Below are 22052 nucleotides of genomic sequence, written 5' to 3'. Positions count from 1 at the left end.
ATATAATAAATGCTCAGTAAATGTTAGCTATTAAAAGAAGCTTTATGGGGCGCCTGGGTGGTTCAGTCGGTTAAGTGTCCGACTTCGGCACAGGTCATGATCTGAAGGTCCGAGAGTTCGAGCCCCGCATCAGGTTCTGTGGTGATAACTCAGAGCCTGGAGCCCTCTTCAGATTCTGTGTCTCTCCCTCTCTCTCTCCCTCCCCTGCTCATGCTCTGTCTCTGTCTCAAAAATAAACGTTAAAAAAATTTTAAAAAAGAAAAGAGAGAAGCTTTATAGCATATCATGCTTAGGTGCATAGATGCGGAAGACGGATTAACAGGGTTTGGATTCTGTCTTTGTCACTTACTAGCTGTGTAAATTCACGTAACTTAGCCTTTCTGTGACTCATTTTCCTTATCTATAAAAATGTGGATAAGAATATCTACCTTGCAGTTCCTGGCACAGTATGAGAGCTCCAAAAATGTTGTCATTATTTATGGAATCTGAGAAATTGTATTTCTACATAGATGAATTTTCTGTATGACTTAAAAGAAGATAAACCAGAAACCATCTTTTCTTTCAAATAATATCTTCAGTAGTATTTCTTTTATGACAGAGGCACCTGGGTGGCTCAGTCGGTTGAGCATCTGACTTTGGTTCAGGTCATGATCTTACGGTTTGTGGGTTCAAGCCCCTCGTTGGGCTCTGTACTGACAACTCAGAGCTTGGAGCCAGTTTTGGATTCTGTGTTTCCCTCTCTCTCTGCCCCTCCCCACTCTTGCTCTGTCTCTATCTCAAAAATAAATGAACATTTTTAAAAAATTACACATTTCTCATAAAAAACATAGTGCAAAATAAAAATACAAAATAAAACATAAATGCAAAATAAAAACCAGTAGATGGGAGTAGGCGAAATGGACAAAGAGACTCAAAAGGTACAAATTTCCACTCATAAGTAATGGGGATATACTATACAGCATAGCAACTATAGTTAATAATATTCTGTTGTATATTGGGAAGTTGCTGAGGGAGTAAATCTTAAACGTTCTCATCACTGGGGCACATGCGTGGCTGTCATTAAGCATCATACTTCAGCTCAGGTCATGATCTCACAGTTTGTGATTTGGAGCCCTGCAGCAGGCTCTGTGCTGACAGCTCAGAGCCTGGAGCCTGCTTTAGATGCTGTGTCTCCCTCTCTCTCTGCTCCTCCCTCCCCCCCCCCCCCCAAATAAACATTGAAAAATTTTAAAAATCATTTAAAACATTTTTAAAATTTTTTTTAATGTTTATTTATTTTTGAGAGAGACAGAATGCGAGTGGGCTAGGGGCAGAGAGAGAGGGAGACACAGAATCTAAAGCAGGCTCTGAGCTGTCAGCACAGAGCCAGACGTGGGGCTCCAACTCACCAGCTGCGAGATCATGACCTGAGCCGAAGTCGGACGCTCAACCGACTGAGCCACCCAGGCGCCCCTCATTAAAAAAATTTTTTTGAAAAGTTCTCATCACACAAAAAAATTCTGTAACTGTTAATGGTGATATATGTTAACTAGACTTGCTGTGCTGATCATTTCATAGTATGTACAAATATCAAATCATGTTGTTGACCTAAAACTAATATGTCAGTTTATACCTAAATTTAAGAAAAAATAGAGAGGTGCCTGGGTGTCTCAGTTGGTTGAGTGTCCAGCTCTTGATTTCAGCTCAGGTTATGAACTCACGGTTCATGGGTTTGAGCTCTACATTGGGCTCTACGACAACGTAGAGCTTGCTTGGGATTCTCTCTCTCTCCCTCTCTCTCTCTCTCTCTCTCTCTGCCCTTCCCCACTCATGCTCTCTCCCTCTTTCCCTCTCTCTCTTTCTCAAAATAAATAAATAAACATTAAAATTTTTTCCAATGTTTATTTATTTTTGAGAGAGAGAGAGAGACAGCACGAGCAGGGGAGGGGCAGAGAGAGAAAGGGAGACACAGAATCCAAAGCAAGCTCCGGGCTCTGAGCTGTCAGCACAGAGCCCACCCAACATGGGGCTCGAACCCATGAACTTCAAGATCATGACCTGACCCAAAGTCGGACGCTTAACCAACTGAGACACCCAGCCATCCCAATAAATAACCATTTAAAAAAAGAAAAATAGGCACCTGGCTGGCTCAGTCAGAGGAGCATGTGACTCTTGATCTCCTGGTTGTAAATTCAGGTCCCATGTTGGGCTTTGAGATTATTTAAAAAGAAAATCTTGAATAATAAGGGGCGCCTGGGTGGCTCAGTTGGTTGAGAGTTCAACTCTTGATTTCAGCTCAGGTCATGATCCCAGGGTCATGGGATTGAGCCCCATGTTGGGCTGTGTGCTGAACATGGAGCCTGTTTAGGATTCTCTCTTTCCCTTTTCCCTCTGTGCCTCCCCCCGCCTCTCCATGCTCATGTGTGCATGCGCGCGCGCGCGCACGCTCTCTCTCTCTCTCTCTCTCTCTCTCTCTCTCTCTTCAAAAAAATACAAGGGGCGCCTGGATGGCTCAGTCGGTTAAGCATCTGACTTCAGCTCAGGTCATGATCTCGCGGTTCATGAGTTGGAGCCCCGCGTTGGGTTCTGTGCTGACCTGTGAGTCTGGAGCTTGCTTTGGATTCTGTGTGCCTCCCCCCTCCACCCCCCCACCTCTCTCCTCCTCAAAAATAAATATATTAAAAAAATTTTTTTATGTAAAAATAATAAAATAAAAAAATAAGATAATTGATTTAAAAAATAGTGGAGTATTAATTACAAATCAAAGTCTTCAGTGAGAAGTCTTATTCTGAAGTTACGCAAATCAAAACTATGATTAGGACCGTTCCTGACACACTATCCCCTTTAGTTTCAAAAGTGCTTTCTGTGACCAAAAGGTACATAGTAACTGTGGTGTCTAAATGGGGTGTCTCTCAGTCGATTGGATGGGGGCCCTCAAATGTGAAAGAATTCACCTCAGGCAGAACAAAGGAGATAGGGTTTATTGAATACACTTCAAAGGAGCAGGGGCAGGACTGCAGAGGAGGAACTGCAACAAGGCAGTGGGTGGGGGTTGTGTTAAAGGGGAAAAGTGAAGAGGTATGGGAACACATGGAATTTTCCCTTTTTTGGTAACTTCTTGGTTGTGAGTAGCCCATTGTTAGGGCCTATGGATGTTTTGAGGTGGGTCACCTACTGGGCCTCTTCATAGCCAAGTGGTCACTGTGGGACCTTTTCACATTCCATTGCTCAACCCTGTTTGCCTACAAGCAGCCTTTGCAAGGGCACCTGGGTGGTTCAGTAGGTTAAGAGTCCTAGTCTTGATTGTGGCTCTTGTCATGATCTCACAATTTGTGGGATGGAGCCCAGCATCGGGCTCTGTGCTGATAGCAAAGAAAAAAACAAAAAACAAAAAACAGCCTTCGCAGTAACCTTGTGAAGCTATTTTGAGCTTTTTACAAAGAACACATTTTTTTCCTCTGGACCAGTGATTTTCAACCTGGTGAAGTTTTGTCCCCCAGAGGACACCTGGGAATGTCTAGAGATGGTTTCAGTTGTTGTAACACTGAAAGAAGGGGTGGGTGGAGGAAGCATGATACTGGCATCTAGTGGATAAAGGCCACATATGCTGCTGAATATCCTACAATGGACAGGGCAGCTCACACAACAAAGAACTATCCCTCCCCAAATGTGAGTAGACTGAAATGGAGAAGACCTTGCTCTGGACCAAAAGGGTTAATGACTTCCCAAGGTCACATATCTGCTAGAATCTTAATTTAGAAACGGGTCTTGGCACCTGGGTGGTTTAGTCAACAGCTAAGTATCCAACTTCTATTCAGGTCATGGTCCTGTGGATCATGAATTCAAGCCCTGCATTGGACTCTATGCTGACAGTTCAGAGCCTGGAGCCTGCTTCAGATTCTGTGTCTCCCTCTCTCTGTGCCCCTCCCCTGCTTGTTCGTTCTCTCTCTCTCTCTCAAAAATAAAACATTAAAAAAAATTTTAATTTAGAAGTGAGTGTGAATTGTGTACAAGGAAGTGTCTGAGTTCAAGATCCCTTAACAAGAACAATTCATGTAATTTTTTGGAAAAATAGTAGTCAGTACTGCTTATTTTTCTTTTTTTATGTGTAGGGTCTGTGAAACGGGATCTGACAACCAACCTCTTAGTGATGATCGACAAACAAATTGTGAATATTTTGTTGACAGCCTTTTTGAGGAAGCTGAGAAGGTTGGTGCCAAATGTGTGTCTCCCACTGAACAGAAGAAACAGGTAAATGTCCATAATTTTTTCTCTTCCAATGTTTCTCAAAATAGGGACCATATTTTGGGTCCATGAGGTCAAAAGTGTTTTCATAATAATAGTAAGTTATTATTACCTTTTCCACTGTGTTAACATTGCACTAATACCACAAAAGCAATGTGGGTTAAACTGCTGGTGCCTTAGGAGGAATCAAGGTAGTAGCACCAAACTGTACTAGTCATTACCATATTTTCTCCCTGCTCTTGGTCTGGGGCATGCTAGTTTCAATGAAGAATGCCCTTGATGAAGCCAGGCTTGGGATAGCTTTATAAAAAACAGTGTGAGAGAAGAGAGCATTGGAAATAGATGGCTTAAAACCTTGTAAGCCTAGGGGTGCCTGGGTACCTCAGTCATTGAGCATCCTTTGGTGTTCAGGATGACTCTTGATTTTGGCTCAGTGCATGGTCCCAGGATGCTGGAATCTAGCCCCACGTTGGGCTCCAAGCTGAACATGGAGCCTACTTAAGGTTCTCTCTCTCTCTCTCTCCCTCTTTCTCCCTCTGTCTCCATCCCTCTCCCTCTCTCTCTCCACTTCCTCCCTCTCCCTTTTTCCCTCCCCTCCTCCCTCCCTCCCTCCCTCCCTCCCTCCCTCTCTCCCTCTCTCCCTCTGTTCTTCTCCCTTATTCACTTGTTGGAGCATGCGCACTCTCTGTAATTAAGAGGAAAAAAAAAAAAAGCCTTCAAGCCTAAGTCTATGTTTCCCTTTATTCTGCCTTCACACTTGATTGATACATTGCCGTTCTGGTATCTAAGCTTTTGTGTGTGGCACATTTTTTACTTCCTGAAAGCTTTAAAATCTTTTTTTTTTTTTTTAATGTTTATTTTTTGAGAGACAGAGACCGAGGGTGAGCAGGGGAGGGGCAGAGGGAGACAGAAACACAGAATCCCAAGCAGGCACGGAGCCTGATGCAGGGATAGAACCCACAAACTGTGAGATCAAGACCTGAGCTGAAGTTGGATGCTTAATTGACTGACCCACCCAGGAGCCCCTCCCTGAAAGCTTTTAGAATATTTAATTCTATGTTCTCATGGGCCTTGATGTGGGTCCTTTTTCATTCATTCAATGTAGAAGCTCTTGTTTTACTATTCTAGGACATTTTCTGTTCTTTTCTCTCTTCTTTTTCTCTTTCCCCTCCCCTCCCCTCCCCTCCCCTCCCCTCTTTTATTTATTTTGAGAGAGTGGGAGCCGGGAAGGGCAGAGAGAGAGAATCCCAAGCAGGCTCCACACTGCCAGTGCAAAAAACAAAGCCTTATGCGTGGCTCAAACTCACAAACCATGATCATGACCTGAGCCAAAATCGAGTTGGCTGCTTAACCAACTGAGCCACCCAGGCACTTAATTTTTATATTATTTCTCCTATTTTCTACCTCTTTGTTGTTTTGTTCTATTTTATTTTAGTATTTTTTAAAGATATTATTATTAATGTTATTCATTTTTTTAGAGTTAGAGAAATAGAGTATGAGTGGTAGAGGAGCAGAAGGAAAGGGAGACACAGAATCGGAAGCAGGCTCCAGGCTCTGAGCTGTCAGCACAGAGCCCGACGCGGGGCTCGAACTCATGGACCGTGAGACCATGACCTGAGCCGAAGTTGGACGCTTAACCGACCGAGCCACCCAGGCACCCCATTTAATGTTTATTTATTTATTTTATTTTTATTTTTTTTTCAACGTTTATTTATTTTTGGGACAGAGAGAGACAGAGCATGAACGGGCGAGGGGCAGAGAGAGAGGGAGACACAGAATCAGAAACAGGCTCCAGGCTCTGAGCTGTCAGCACAGAGCCCGACGCGGGGCTCGAACTCATGGACCGTGAGACCATGACCTGAGCCGAAGTTGGATGCTTAACCGACCGAGCCACCCAGGCACCCCATTTAATGTTTATTTATTTTATTTTTATTTTTTTTTCAACGTTTATTTATTTTGGGGACAGAGAGAGACAGAGCATGAACGGGCGAGGGGCAGAGAGAGAGGGAGACACAGAATCAGAAACAGGCTCCAGGCTCTGAGCCATCAGCCCAGAGCCCGACACGGGGCTCGAACTCACGGACCGCGAGATCATGACCTGGTTGAAGTCGGATGCTTAACGGACTGCGCCACCCAGGCGCCCCTAATGTTTATTTTTAAGAGCGAGTGTGCTGAGGTGCCTGGGTGGCTCAGTTGGTTAAGCGTCCGACTTCGGCTGGGGTTGTGATCTCCTGGTTCGTGAGTTCAGGCCCCTCGTTGGGCTCTGTGCTGACAGCTGAGAGCCTGGAGCCTGCTTCAGATTCTGTTTCTCCCTCTCACTCTGCCCCTCCCCCACGCATGCTTTGTCTGTCTCTCAAAAATGAATAAATGTCAAAAAAAAATTTTTTTTTTAATATTAAAAAAGGAGAGCACGCAAGAGAGAGGAAGGGAAGGAGCAGAAAGAGAGGGAGACAGAAGATCTAAAGCCTGCTCTGCCCTGACAGCAAATATCCTGATGTGGGGCTTCAACTCACAAACTGAGATCATGACCTGACCAGCATTGGATGCTTAACCAACTCAGCCACCCAGGCATCCCTTGTTCTGTTTCTGTATATGCATTTTTTATTTTTATTTTTATTTTTATTTTATTTTTTATTTTTATTTATTTTAAATGTGGCCTTTATTTTTGTTAAAAAAAAATTTTTTTTAACATTTATGTATTTTTGAGACAGAGACAGAGCATGAACGGGGGAGAGTCAGAGAGAGAGGGACACACAGAATCCGAAACAGGCTCCAGGCTCTGAGCGGTCAGCACAGAGCCCGATGTGGGGTTGAACTCACGGACTGCGAGATCATGATCTGAGCTGAAGTCGGTCACTTAACCAACTGAGCCACCCAGGCGCCCCTATTTTTATTTTTTTAAGTTTATTTTGAGAAAGTTTGAGTCGGAGAGGGGCAGAGAGACAGGGAAAGAGAGAGAGAATCCCAAGCAGGGTCTGCACTGGCAGTGCAGAGCCCAACTTGGGGCTCAAACTCTCAAACCATGAGAGCATGACCTGAGCTGAAGTCAGATGCTTAACCAACTAAGCCATCCAGACACCCCTGTATATACTTTTTTTTTTTAATTTTTTTTTTCAACATTTATTTATTTTTGGGACAGAGAGAGACAGAGCATGAACGGGGGAGGGGCAGAGAGAGAGGGAGACACAGAATCGGAAACAGGCTCCAGGCTCCGAGCCATCAGCCCAGAGCCTGACGCGGGGCTCGAACTCACAGACCGCGAGATCGTGACCTGGCTGAAGTCAGATGCTTAACCGACTGCGCCACCCAGGCGCCCCAATGTATATACATTTTTTAAAGTGAACTTTATGCCCAACTGGGGCTCAAACTCACAACCAGCGAGGTCAGGAGTCTCATGTTATACCGACTGAGCCAGCCACGGATCCCTATATACATTATTTTTGATATTTTACACTTGAAGTTTGCTCTTAAGAGTGATACATTAAAAAGGCACCTTGGGGGCGCCTGGGTGGCGCAGTCGGTTAAGCGTCCGACTTCAGCCAGGTCACGATCTCATGGTCCGTGAGTTCGAGCCCCGCGTCAGGCTCTGGGCTGATGGCTCAGAGCCTGGAGCCTGTTTCCGATTCTGTGTCTCCCTCTCTCTCTGCCCCTCCCCTGTTCATGCTTTGTCTCTCTCTGTCCCCCAAAAAATAAATAAAAAAACGTTGAAAAAAAAAATTAAAAAATAAATAAATAAATAAATAAATAAATAAATTAATTAATTAAATAAATTAAATAAAGGCACCTTGGTGGCTAAGTGGGTTAAACGTCCAACTTCAGCTCAGGTCATGATTTTGAAGTTCGTGGGTTTGAGGCCCATGTTGGGCTCTGTGCTGACAGCTCAGAGCCTGGAGCCTTCTTCAGATTCTGTGTCTCCCTCCCTCTCTGCCCCTCCCCTGCTCGCATTGTGTCTCGCTGTCTCTCAAAAATACATGTTAAAAAAAAATTTTGCAGAAGGTGATCAGGATGTACAAACTTGCAAGTGTAAGATAATTACTGGAGTTATAATGCACAATGGATGACTGCTCTGATACATAGGAAAATTAGAGTAAATCTTCTGAGTTGTCATCACAAGGAGAAAATTATTTTTTTGTTTGTTTTTTTTTAATTTTTTAAAATGTTTATGTATTTTTTGAGAGAGAGAGAGACAGAACACAAGCAGGGGAGGGGCAGAGAGAGAGGGAGACACAGATCTGAAGCAGGCTCCAGGCTCTGAGCTCTCAGCACAGATCCGGACCTGGGGCTGGAACTCAGGAACCAAGAGCCGAAGTTGGATGCTCAACCAGCTGAGCCACCCAGGCACCCCTTCTTTTCTTTTTATTGTATCTATATGAGTATTATGAGTGTTAGCTGAACCTATTGTGGTAATTATTTTACAATACACGTAAATCAGAGCATAATGTTCTATGCATTAAACTTACATAGTGATGTGTATTAGTTTCTCAGTAAAACTGGAAAAAAAATTGTAGTTTGGTAATGGATGTTGACCAAAATGTGATAATCATCTCGCAGTATGTGCATGTATAAGGTCATTTTGTTGTACACTAAAAATAAGTACAATGTTATATGTCAATTTTACCAATTTTAAAAAGGAAATGAATGATACATAAAATACATACAATAGAAAAAAATTCAGAATTTTAATCTAGTACATTTTATTAACATAATACATTTTTTTCTTACTGTTTTGCAGGTAGATGTTAGTATAAAATTATGGAAAAATGGATTCACGGTCAATGACGATTTCCGAAGTTACTCTGATGGTGCAAGTCAGCAGTTTCTAAACTCCATCAAAAAGGGGTAAGTACTCTTTGTAAACTCAAGGATATTTTAAACGTTTCATTTGGCAGAATCCACATTATTACATATAGCTATGGTTGGCACGAATCCCTGAAGCAATGTAAAAAATATAGATAAATCTCATTATATAAATATTAAAAACATATTTACCAGCAACACTTATATGCAGTCAAAAGAGAACTGCCAGACTGGAAGTACTTGTTTCATGTATGTCATGCAAATGGAATATATATACAATTCCTATGAATCACTAAGAAAAAAATGGAAACAATATTTTATGTATTTGTACCGTTTGATCTGCTTTATAACAGTATGCATTTGATAAAAGTGAATGATAACGTCTATATGTTAACATGAGAAGATTTCCGTGGTATCTTTTATTTTTAAAAAGTTTGCAGGGACGCCTGGGTAGCTCAGTCAGTTGAGCGTCTGACTCTTGATTTTGGCTCATGTCTTCATCTCACACTTCGTGAGATCCAGCCCCACGTCAGGCTCTGTGTTGACAGCATGAAGTCTGCTTGAGATTCTCTTTCTCTCTCTTTCACTGCCTCTCCCCTGCTGGTGCTCGGTCTCTCTCAAAACAGATAAACTTAAAAAAAAAAAAAAAAGTTTGCAGAGAATACTGATAATTTGTATACATCAATACCATCTGCAGAAAAAATAAAACAATTACATGGAGTTTTATTATATGTATAGAGAAAATCTAGGAGATAAAACACCAGAGTTTTGTGGGGTTTTAAAATTTTTTTTTAATGTTTATTTTCTAGAGAGAGAGACAGAGACAGAATATGAGTGGGGGAGGGGCAGAGAGAGAGGGAGACACAGAATCTGAAGCAGGCTACAGGCTCTGAGCTCTCAGCACAGACCCAGACACGGGGCTTGAACTCACGAACTGCGAGATCATAACCTGAGCTGAAGTCAGACAGTTAACTGACTGAGCCACCCAGGTGCCCCAGTGTGTGTTGGGGCACACATAAGTTTTTGTTTTAATGTAAGCTCTAGGCCCAACATGGGGCTTGAACTCACAATCCCAACCAAGATGAAGAATCACATGCTCAGGGCGCCTGACTGGTTCAGTTGGTGGAACATGTGATTCTTGATCTCAGGTTCCTGAGCCCTAGGGGTTGTGCATTTGAGCCCTACATTGGGTGTAGAGATTACTTTAAAAAAAAAAAAAGTGGGGGCGCCTGGGTGGCGCAGTCGGTTAAGCGTCCGACTTCAGCCAGGTCACGATCTCGCGGTCCGTGAGTTCGAGCCCCACGTCGGGCTCTGGGCTGATGGCTCAGAGCCTGGAGCCTGTTTCCGATTCTGTGTCTCCCTCTTTCTCTGCCCCTCCCCCGTTCATGCTCTGTCTCTCTCTGTCCCCAAAAAAATAAATAAACATTGAAAAAAAAATTAAAAAAAAAAAAAAAAAGTGAAAGAATTGCATAGTCTACCAACTGAGCCAGCCGGGTGCCCCAGTTTTTTTTATTAAAGTGAGAGTAGGTTTATAAGGAATGTCTCTTTCTTTTTAGTTATTTATTTATTGATTTTGAGAGAGAGTGAATGTATGGGGTATGGGGGATGGGCATTGAGAGAGGATCCCAAGAAGGCTCCACCCATCAGTGCAAAGCCTGACTCAGGGCTTGATCTCAGGAACCATGAAATCATTAGCTGAGCTGAGAATAAGAGTTAGTCACTTAACCAACTGAGCCACCCAAGTACCCTAGGATTGTCACTTTCCAAGTTGACTTATGTTTGCATTTTTTACATCTTTTTTTTTTTTTTAGAACAAACATGTATTGCTTATTTTTAAATAAAAATTTTTTGAAGTATAACATACACAGAAAAGTACAAAAATCCTAAGTATAAAATGAATTTGTATTATTTCAGTTATCAAGAAAAAATTATTTTATAAGTATGTTAAAACTTGTAATTTGGTTAAAATTTTCCCATGGAAGTTCATTGCTCATATATCTGTGTATTCCATAACATTGTAAACTTTCAAGTGTTCATTAGAAAAGACTGCTTTAATTTTTTTTTTTTAACGTTTATTTATTTTTGAGACAGAGAGCATGAATGGGGGAGGGTCAGAGAGAGAGGGAGACACAGCATCTGAAACAGGCTCCAGGCTCTGAGCGGTCAGCACAGAGCCCGATGCAGGGCTCGAAGTCACAGACTGCGAGATCATGACCTGAGCCAAAGTCAGATGCTCAACCGACTGAGCCACCCAGGCGCCCCAAGACTGCTTTTAAAAGATCGTAAGATTCAAAAAAGTTTACCTTGTTCAGAAGAGAAGCATCTGTGGTATATGAGACAGAGCCTCTGATGGAGTCCTAACTGTGTTACTTTATCTTTCTGTTAGGAGTATGAAATGTGAAGACGCTTTTTTAAATTCTACATGTTTTGTATTTTATTTCATCATGTGTAGAGTAAATCTATATATTTTTAAATTTTTTTATATTTCTATTTAAAAGTGGAAATGAGAGCCTGATTTTTCTAGCACATTTTTAGTTTTATTCAGACACCTATAAAGAGATCAAATTGTTTAAATTTAGCAGAATATACTCATCAAATATTTCATGACTTTAGTACTATTCTAGGTACTGCTGAGTAACTCAAGCTGTTCATGAATTTGTAGTCTTAAAAATTAACTCTGTATTTGGGGGACCTGAGTGGCTCAGTCAGTTAAGCATCTGACTTCAGTTCAGGTCATGGTCTCCACAGTTTGTGCGTTCGAGCCCAGCATTGGGCTCTGTGCTGACGGCTCAGAGCCTGGAGCCTGCTTCAGATTCTGTGTTTCCTCTCTCGTTGCCCCTCCCCAACTCATGTGTGTGGGCTCTCTCAAAAATAAATGAACAAACATGAAAAGAAATTACTCTGTATTGTTCTTATTTCTTGGTATTCATCTTATTTGACTGTGTTTTAAATACATCCAGTTTGGGAGCAAATAGCTGGCTCAGTCAGAACATCTGACTCTTGATTGGGTTGTGGGTTTGAGCCCCACATTGGGTGGAGAGATTACTTAAAAATAAAGTTTTAAGAATATATTTAGTTTTTTATTGTATTATATATGCCTCTTATTTCTATATATTTTTCAGTTCTGTTTGCATACAGAATATGTTTTTCAGAGAAAGAAAAAACGTATTGGGAGCTTGATCACTTTGTTTCTTTTCCTTCCTAGGGAATTACCTTTGGAATTACAGGGAATTTTTGATAAAGAGGAGGTGGATGTTAAAGTTGAAGACAAAAAAAATGAAGTATGTGTGTCAACGAAGCCGGTGTTCCAGCCCTTTTCAGGACAGGGTCATAGACTGGGAAGGTAAATAGGCTCATTAGCTGTGTTTTCCATAAACAGAGGCTTGACTAATGCTCAACTTGTCATTATTTTACAATATAGACCATATATAAAGAGCTTATCATTTCTCTCATTGGAAGTGAGATTATTCTTAACTTTCATGAGGACTCCTAGGTCCTATTTACTTTAGTGTAAATTAACACATGCTGGTAGTACACTAAAAAAATCATGGAGGCTTTTTTGATTTTACCAAATTAAAAGGACGTGGATTATTTAGGACATTAGGCAGAATTGGATGTATATATAATTTTTCTCCCTTGCATCCACTCCTTGATCATTGCCATTAATGTTACAGAGTACATATGTTAAGTTTTGAATATAGGGTTCAATTTTATACTTATCAGTGCCTTCAACGTTGTGTTCTGTGATAAGTATCTGAATTGTGAGGTAATAAAACTGAAAAATGCATGATAAAGTTAGTATCCATATCAAAGCCTTTAGTGTCACATTTTGCAGTCTTCATCATATCTGTCTTATGACACAATTACAAAGAGGTTACATACGTGATCGCTTGTATTTTTATGCATTCTCATATATTATCAAGGTTGGTAAAGTTAACTACATATTCATCCACACATATAAAAATATTCAGATGTCGAGGCACCTGGGTGGCTCGGTTAAGCGTCCAACTTCAGCTCAGGTCATGATCTCATGGTTTGTGAGTTTGAGCCCCACATTAGGCTCTGTGCTGACGGCATGGAACCTGCTTTGAGTTCTGTGTCTCCCTCTCTCTGTCTGCACACATTCCCTCCCACCCCCACTCATGCTCTCTCTGTCTCAAAAATGAATAAACACTAAAAAAAATTCAGATGTAACTTTCAGAATAATCAGGAAATACTTTGCTTCCTTTTTTTCCCCCTTTATAACCCAAAGATTAATCTCTTGAAAACTTCTTATTTTTTACAGAAAATTTTTTTAAAGTTTTATTTATTTTTGGGAGAGAGAGAGAGAGAGACAACGCAATTAGGGGAAGGGCAGAGAGAGAGGGAGTCACAGAATCTGAAGACAGGCTCCAGGCTCTGAGCTGTCAGCACAGAGCCTGTCATGGGGCTCCATCTCAGGAACTGTGAGATCATGACCTGAGCTGAAGTCGAACACTAACTGACTGAGCCACCCAGGTGCCCCATTTCTTACAGAAATGGGGAGTAGTAGGTAAAGGTAAAGTCCGTGGATCTAATAACCCTGTAAAATTATTCTGTAAGGTGCTATTTAAATAATTACAATATATTTACAATATTTTATCATATATTTACATAGCATTCTACAGTCTTACAAATTACTCAGATATGCCTAATTTCATTAGGTTCCTACATTCATCTCATCATATATGATGGACATAAATAATACTGTTACTATTAAGGAAATAGCATTGACTTACTAAGATCTTGCTAAAGTATACTTAATGTAAAATTTTTGTAGTAATTATTTAATGATAAGGTTTTGCTTAGTGAACAACATGCATCTGATTTTGTTGTCTGGATTTTCTTAGTGCCACACCAAAAATTGTTTCTAAGGCAAAGAGTATTGAAGTCGAGAATAAAAATTTGTCTGTTGTTCAACTAAACAACCTGGAACCCATCACTAACGTACAGATCTGGTTAGCCAATGGAAAACGGATTGTCCAGAAATTTAACATTTCTCATAGGTGAGTCTTCCATTTCATTATTTGTCTTAATTTTTTTCCTTTTTAAATTTCTTTTCAGTTCAGTAGGCAGAGTTTAAGAACTAAGCAAGGATCTTAGCAGTTCTCTAAACATAATATATCATGAAAATAAAAATTTTTGGAGATGAAGTATTTTCAGTTTGTTGTATGGGTTATCATTTGGTTAGTTTTCCTATATATCTAAATATGTAATTTTATTAATTTATTTTTAATTTACTTTTGTAACCATTGTTTTTAAGTGAAAGTATCTTTTTTTTTTTTTTTTAACGTTTTATTTTATTTTTGAGACAGAGAGAGACAGAGCATGAACGGGGGAGGGGCAGAGAGAGAGGGAGACACAGAATGTGAAACAGGCTCCAGGCTCTGAGCCATTAGCCCAGAGCCCAACGCAGGGCTTGAACTCACGGACCGCGAGATCGTGACCTGAGTTGAAGTCAGACATTTAGCCGACTGAGCCACCCAGGCGCCCCTGAAAGTATCTTTTTTTTAATGTTTGCTTATTTTTGAGAGAGAAAGAGCGAGGTGAGCCAGGGAGGGGCAGAGAGCGAGGGGGACAGAGGATCCGAAGCAGGCTCTGCACTGACAGCAGAGAACCCAATGTGGGGCTTGAACTCAACGATGGGATCATGACCTGAGCCAAAGTTGGACACTTAAGTGACTGAGCTGCCCAGGTGCCCTGTAACCATTTTTGTTTAATGTTTATTTATTTATTTAGAGAGAGAGCATGCACACGTGTGCACAAGTGAGGGAAGGGCAGACAGAGAAGGAGAGAGAATATGAAGCAGGTCTTGCATTGTCAGTGCAGTCTGTCACAGGGCTCATCTCACAAACCGTGAGATTGTGACCCCAGCTGAGATCAAGAGTCAGATGCTTACCCTACTGAGCCACCCAGGCGCCCCTAGATATATAATTTTAGAAGAATTATTTTTAATATATTTTAAAATCAGTCGTTAGCATTATATGCATATTTTCTGTTGAAAAATATACAGGAAAATATTGAAAGAAATTGAAGTCATTTGAAATTCCATCACCTGGAGATAATCACTATTGTCAGTTTCATGGGTTTTTCCAGTCTTTTATCTCTTAAAATTTTTAATATTTTGGGGCGCCTGGGTGGCTCAGTCGGTTGAGTGTCCGACTTCGGCTCAGGTCACGATCTCACGGTCCGTAAGTTCGAGCCCCACGTCGGGCTCTGGGCTGATGGCCCAGAGCCTGGACCCTGCTTCCAATTCTGTGTCTCCCTCTCTCTCTGCTCCTCCCCCGTTCATGCTCTGTCTCTCTCTGTCTCAAAAATGAATAAACGTTAAAAAAAATTAAAAATAAAAATAAATTTAAAATATTAAAAAAAATTTTTTTTAATTTTTTTTAACGTTTATTCATTTTTGAGACAGAGAGAGACAGAGCGTGAATGGGGGAAGGTCACAGAGAGAGGGAGACACAGAATCTGAAACAGGCTCCAGGCTCTGGGCCGTCAGCACAGAGCCCGACGCGGGGCTTGAACTCACGGACTGCGAGATCATGACCTGAGCCGAAGTAGGACGCCCAACCGACTGAGCCACCCAGGCGCCCCTATTTTATTTTTTAAGTAAACTCTACCCCCATCATGGAGCTTGAACTCATGATCCTGAGATTACAAGTTTCGTGCTCTTCCAAGTGAGCCAGCCAGGCACCCCAAAAATTTTTGTTCATTTTAATTAGAAGTAGGAACATACTGTGCATAGGTTTCCTTCTTTATTTAAAAACATTTAAACGTTTTGGAGAGAAATGTTTTACATAAAAGTTATATATGTATAGTTAAATTAATAATAAGATAAATACATATACTGCCTCAGAACAAACACCAATGTATCTGTGTGCCTTTCTTTGGTCATATTTCTTTCCTTTTGTGCAGGAGATACTCTATTCTGAATTTGTGTTATTCTTCTGCTTTTTTTTTTTTTAAGTCCTTTATTTTGAGAGAGAGACAGCATGGGTAGGGGAGAGACAGGGAGGGAGAGAGATAATCCAAGCAGGGTCTGCGCTGTTAGCACAGAGCCCAGTGAGGGACTCGAACTCCTGAAACTGAGATCACAACCTCAGCTGAAACCAAGAGTCGGACGCTTAACAGCTGAGCCACCCAGGCGCATCCTTCATCTGGTTTTATTCATAGGTTTGCCAAGTACATATGTATCTTTTAAAAATATTGAGTTGTTTTGCTCATTTTCAATTAATTATCTTAAGTTTTACAACAATCATAAACATACAGAAAAATTTTAAGAACACTATAAAGAACTTTTTTTTCCTAGCCATTCAAGAGTAAGTTGCCAAGCTGATGACCCATCACCCAAAATACTCTGATATTTCCTACAAACATGGGCATTATCCCATATAACCAAAATTCAACCATCTGGAAATGTAACACTGATACACTTCTTCCAGCTAATGTTTGGCCCTATTCAAAGTTTGCCATTTAATCCGATATTATCCATTTTATCCAAAGACTATTCAGAATCACACATGTCCCAGTTTCTGGGTTTTTTTTGTTGTTGTTGTGTTTTTTGTTTCTTCCAAGATTTTATTTAAATCCTAGTTAGTTGACATATAGTGTAGTATTGGTTTCAGAATCAGAATTTGGTGATTAATAATTTACATATAACAACACCCAGTGCTCATCATAACAAGTGCCCTCCTGAATGTTCATCACCCATCTAGTCAGTCCCCCACCCACCTCCTTCCATTAACACTGTTTGTTCTCTATCATTAAGAATCTCATGGTTTGCTTCCCTGCCTCCCATATATTCTTTTTTTCCCCCTTCCCATATGTTCGTCTATTTTGTTTCCTAAATTCCACATGAGTGAAATTATGATATTTGTTTTTTTTTTTCACTGACTTATTTCACTTAGCATAATACAGTGTGTAGTTCCATCCATGTTGTTGCACATGGCAAGATTTCATCCTTTTTGATGGCTGAGTAATATTCCATTGTGTGTATATGTGCATCTATGTACACACATGCATGCATATACACACGTGTCCTTTATCCATTCATCAGTTGATGGACACCTGGGCTCTTTCCATGGTTTGGCTATTGTTGCTAATGGTGCTATAAACATCAGGGTGTATGTGCCCCTTCAAATCAGTAGTTTTGTATCCTTTGAGTAAATAGCTAGTAGTGCAATTGCTAGGGCTAGGGTAGTTCTGTTTCTAACTTTCTGAGGAACCTCCATACTGTTCTCCAGAGTGGCTGCAGCAGTTTGCATTCCCACCAACAGTGCAAGAGGGTTCCCCTTTGCCCACGTCCTCACCAACATCTGTTGTTTTCCTATGTTGTTAATGTTAGCCATTCTGACAGGTGTGAGGTTGTATCTCATTGTGGTTTTGATGTGTATTTCCCTGGTGATGTGTGATGTTGAACATCTTTTCATGTGTCTGTTAGCCATCTGGATGTCTTTGGAAAAATGTCTATTCATGTCTTTTGCCCATTTCTTCACTGGATTATTTGTTTTTTGGGTGTTGAGTTTGATAAGTTCTTAATAGACTTTAGATACTAACGCTTTTTCAGGTATGTCATTTGCATATATCTTTTCCATTCTATAGGCTGCCCTTTAGTTTTGTTGATTGTTTCCTTTTCTCTGCAGAACTTTTTATCTTTTTTTTTAAATTTTTTTTTCAACTTTTTTTTAATTTATTTTTGGGACAGAGAGAGACAGAGCATGAACGGGGGAGGGGCAGAGAGAGAGGGAGACACAGAATCGGAAACAGGCTCCAGGCTCTGAGCCATCAGCCCAGAGCCTGACGCGGGGCTCGAACTCATGGACCGCGAGATCGTGACCTGGCTGAAGTCAGACGCTTAACCGACTGTGCCACCCAGGCGCCCCCAGAACTTTTTATCTTGATGAAGTGCTAATAGTTCATTTTTGGTTTTGTTTCCCCTGTCTCTATCAGTGTGTCAGGTAAGAAGTTGCTATGGCTGAAGTCAGAGAGGTTGCTGGCCTGTATTTTCCTCTAGGATTTTGATGGTTTCCTGTCTCACATTTAGGTCTTTCATTCATTTGGAATTTAGTTTTGTGTATGGTGTAGGAAAGTGGTCTAGTGTCATTCTTCTGCATGTTGCTGTCCAGTTTTCCCAACACCATTTGTTGAAGAAACCTTTTTCTGATTACATATTCTTTCCTGCTTTGTTGAAGATGAATTGACCACATGGTTGTGGGCCCATTTCTGGGTTTTCTGTTTTGTTCCATTGATCTAGGTCTGTTTTTGTGCCAGTACCATACTGTCTTGATGACTACAGCTTTGTAATATAGCTTGAAGTCCGGAATTGTGATGCCTCCAGCTTTGCTTTTCTTTGTCAGGATTGCTTTGACTATTCACGGTTTCTTGTGATTCCATACAGATTTTAGGATTGTTTGTTCTAGCTCTGTGAGAAATGCTGGTGATATTTTGATAGGGATTGCATTAAATGTGTAGATTGCTTTGGGTAGCACAGACATTTTAATCATGTTTGTTTTTCCAATCCATGAGCATGGAATTTTTTTCCTATTTCTTTGTGTCCTTTTCAATTTCTTTCATAAGTGTTCTGTAGTTTTCAGATCTTTTCACCTTTTTCATTGGGTTTATTCCTAGGTATCTTACTGGTTTTGGTGCAGGTGTAAATGGGATCGATTCTTTAATTTCTTTTTCTGCTGCTTCATTATCGGTGTATAGAAATGCAACAGATTTCTGTATGTTGACTTTATATCTTGCAGCTTTGCATAATTCATGTATTTAGTTTTAGTAATTTTTTGGTGGAGTCTTTTGGGTTTTCCAGATAGAGTTTCATGTCATCTTCAAATAGTGAAAGTTTGACTTCTTCCTGCCAATTTGGATGCCTTTTATTTCTTTTTGTTCTCTGATTGCTGGGGCTGAGACGTCTAGTACTATGTCAACTAGTAGTGATGAGAGTGGTCATTCCTGTCCTGTTCCTGACCGAAGAGGAAAAGCTCTCCATTTTTCCCCACTGAGGCTGATACTAGCTATGGGAATTTCATATATGGCTTTTATTATGTTGAGTTTGAAATAATAGTTCCTCACTCTTTCTTTGATTTTTATAACCTTGGTATTTTTCTTTTAATTACGGGCCAATTTTGTATTTGATTGTTTCTCGTAATTATATTTAGTTCTCTAATTTTGGCAGGAATATCACAAAAGTGATGCTTTTGTATCTCATTGCGTTCTGTCAGGTGGCATAATTTACATTTTGTCCCACTATGATGTTAAATTTGTTCCCTTTTTTTTATTAAATTTTTTTAACATTTATTTATTTTTTTTTTTAATTTTTTTTTTCAACGTTTATTTATTTTTGGGACAGAGAGAGAGCATGAACAGGGGAGGGGCAGAGAGAGAGGGAGACACAGAATCGGAAACAGGCTCCAGGCTCTGAGCCATCAGCCCAGAGCCCGACGCGGGGCTCGAACTCACGGACCGTGAGATCGTGACCTGGCTGAAGTCGGACGCTTAACCGACTGCGCCACCCAGGCGCCCCTAACATTTATTTATTTTTGAGAGACAGAGTGTGAGTGGGGGAGGGTTAGAGAGAGAGGGAGACGCAGAATCCAAAGAGGCTCCAGGCTCTGAGCTGTCAGCACAGAGCCCAATGTGGGGTTCGAACTCATGAACCGTGAGATCATGACCTGAGCTGAGCTGAAGTGGGACGCTTAACCGAGTGAGCCACCCAGGTGCCCCATGTTTGTCCACTTGATTAAAGGGATATCTGACAGTCTCCTTTAATATAAAGTTATTTTTTCTCTTTGTAGTTAATACATATTTTCTGAGGAGGAGGTTTGAAATTGCATAATTACATGTTTTTCCTATGACATCAGATTTATTCGTTTATTTATACTTACATCTTCTCGTGTTTCCTGTTTTATTTGATGGATGGTATGCTCTCACCAGCAACATTTATTTTAATGCTCGTATATTCCCAGATATAGTCAGTGGGACTGCCTTTATCTTACTGACGTGTTCCCGTCATTCTTTATTTCTTTGTTTTCTGGCCCAGAAGTTTTTTCGGGTTTTAGTCTGTACTTTTTCTCAGAAGCCCTGGTTCTTTTTCAGTGGACAGTGGCTACCCACCGTTCTCAGGCCCTCTGAGTGGAGAGAGTGATAGGTGTACACACACATGTACATATATATCTGTATTTTCTATATCTTTGCAGAACAAAAAGCATGAGTTCACATAGATGCTGCCAAACTCAATCTACCACCATGGAGTTTATTCCAGTTTTTTCCTTTCTGTATTTATTCTGTATTTATAACTGATTTCTCCCATACTGAATAGCCTGGCTTCAATTATTCTTAATATATTTGTTTATTGATTAGTTCTCCTGTGTGGAGCCAGTGTCTTTGTTCCCCATTGCCACCTCCCCCTCATGGAAGACTTCTTCACCCTGCCTGGGCTTCACCATATCCTTCTTGAGTTCTCACTTGAGTTCCCTCCTCTTCCTGCTGGGTCTCTGACACATCACCCCAGACCACTTCAGCACCCGGCGCCGCTGGCCTCTTTACCCTCTCGGTGACATTCAGTGCCGCCTCTTCTCCCCGGTGCTTGTACACTCTCTTCACCCCTCTCTGGTTCTGACGCTGCAGTTGGCCGCTCCTCTGTGAGAAGGCTCTTTCCGTTTTGCTTGACACAGGCCACCCTGTGCCACTTCTTCTGCCCCTCAGTTTGGACATATTCCTCACCCCAGTGGGCTGCTGGCAGTCTGTACTGGACAAGCCTTCTGTGTGGGACACAGAAGACTCACCCGCGTAAGCTCTGACCACCCCTGCTTCACCTCCGCCTGCATGGACACCCTTCTTGTGTTCATGGGGCTCTGGCACCATGCAGGTGGTTAGCTTTCCTGTGCAGAGACCTTCTTCACCCTGCTTAGACTCTGAGTCCCTGTCCTGGGCCACCACAACTCCCTATTGTTTCTGATTCTCATGTTCTGCCATACTATTGGCTTTTGGACCAAGTTGTTTAGTAAGGAAAAAGAAAGGCAGCTTTGCTTTTTTTTTTTTTTTTTTAACATGATATGAATGTTATTTTTTTAAATGTTTTTATTTGTTTTTGAGACAGAGAGCATGAGCAGGGGAGGGGCAGAAAGAGAGGGATACACAGAATCCGAAGCAGGCTCCAGGCTCCGAACTGTCAGCACAGAGCCTGACGTGGGGCTCGAAATCACAGAGTGTGAGATCATGACCTGATCTGAAGTCGGACGCTTAACCGACTGAGCCACCCAGGCGCCCCCATGATATGAATGTTATTATATGTGTTGTACAACTTTTGTTTTTGAGACTCATCTATGTTGATGTATGTAACTGTACCTCATCTATTTTCATTTCTATAGTATAATCCATTATATGAAATCGATCCATTCTATTTTTATTGGTAACGGTCCACATTTACATTTGTTTATATGGATATATCAATCAGCATTGCTCAGTAAACATACAGGAAAATCTCCTGGCCTGTTATGTATGGTAAGTATTTATGTGTCGGCTGGTATGGCTTTTCTGGTCTCCGCTGAGCTCATTCACGTTTGCAGGTCATCCGAGGGAGCGCTAATTTAGGCTACATCTCTGTGAGTCTGGGTCTGCTCCTTGTGTCTCTTCTCCTTGAATCAGCAGCCTGCTTGTCCATGTTCTCATAACAAGGGCAGAGGCACAAGGCTCGTCCCACTAAGCAAAGTTTTACTTGCGTCACTCTTCTAACATCCGTTGGAGCAAGTCACGTGGCCAAGTCCCAGCTATCACACTGTGGAAGAGACTTCTTTCCTGGCCCGATTGCTGTGGCATCTTTGTGTAAATCCCATGGTCTGTTCTGGACTCTCCATTCTATTTGGGTGGTCCACCCATCTTTTGCCAGCTCCGCTTTCTCTTAATTACTGTAACTTTTCAATAAATTAAATTACTGCTTATTTTGTCAGTTACTTACAGATCTGTGCTAAAATCTACAACTATTATTGTGGATTTGTCTACTTCTCCTTTAT

At 41.2% G+C, this 22052-nt stretch overlaps 1 protein-coding gene across 3 annotated transcripts in view; it reads left to right on the top strand.

Annotated features, from left to right (window-relative positions):
* Positions 1–22052, top strand: part of UBXN2A (UBX domain protein 2A) — a 48651-nt gene that overhangs the window by 20168 nt on the left and 6431 nt on the right. For all 3 annotated transcript variants that reach the window (XM_006930454.4, XM_003984460.5, XM_045054872.1), the window contains exons 3-6: positions 4092–4230; positions 8957–9063; positions 12227–12364; positions 13890–14045. In XM_006930454.4, coding sequence (XP_006930516.1) covers positions 4092–4230; positions 8957–9063; positions 12227–12364; positions 13890–14045 — 540 coding nt within the window. The remainder of the gene's footprint in view (positions 1–4091; positions 4231–8956; positions 9064–12226; positions 12365–13889; positions 14046–22052) is intronic.

The sequence above is a fragment of the Felis catus genome, chromosome A3 (assembly GCF_018350175.1).
Source record: "Felis catus isolate Fca126 chromosome A3, F.catus_Fca126_mat1.0, whole genome shotgun sequence".
In the NCBI taxonomy this organism is placed as follows: Eukaryota; Metazoa; Chordata; class Mammalia; order Carnivora; family Felidae; genus Felis; species Felis catus.
The sequence above is the reverse complement of the archived record's forward strand: the minus strand, read 5'-3'. Positions and strand labels throughout refer to the sequence as shown.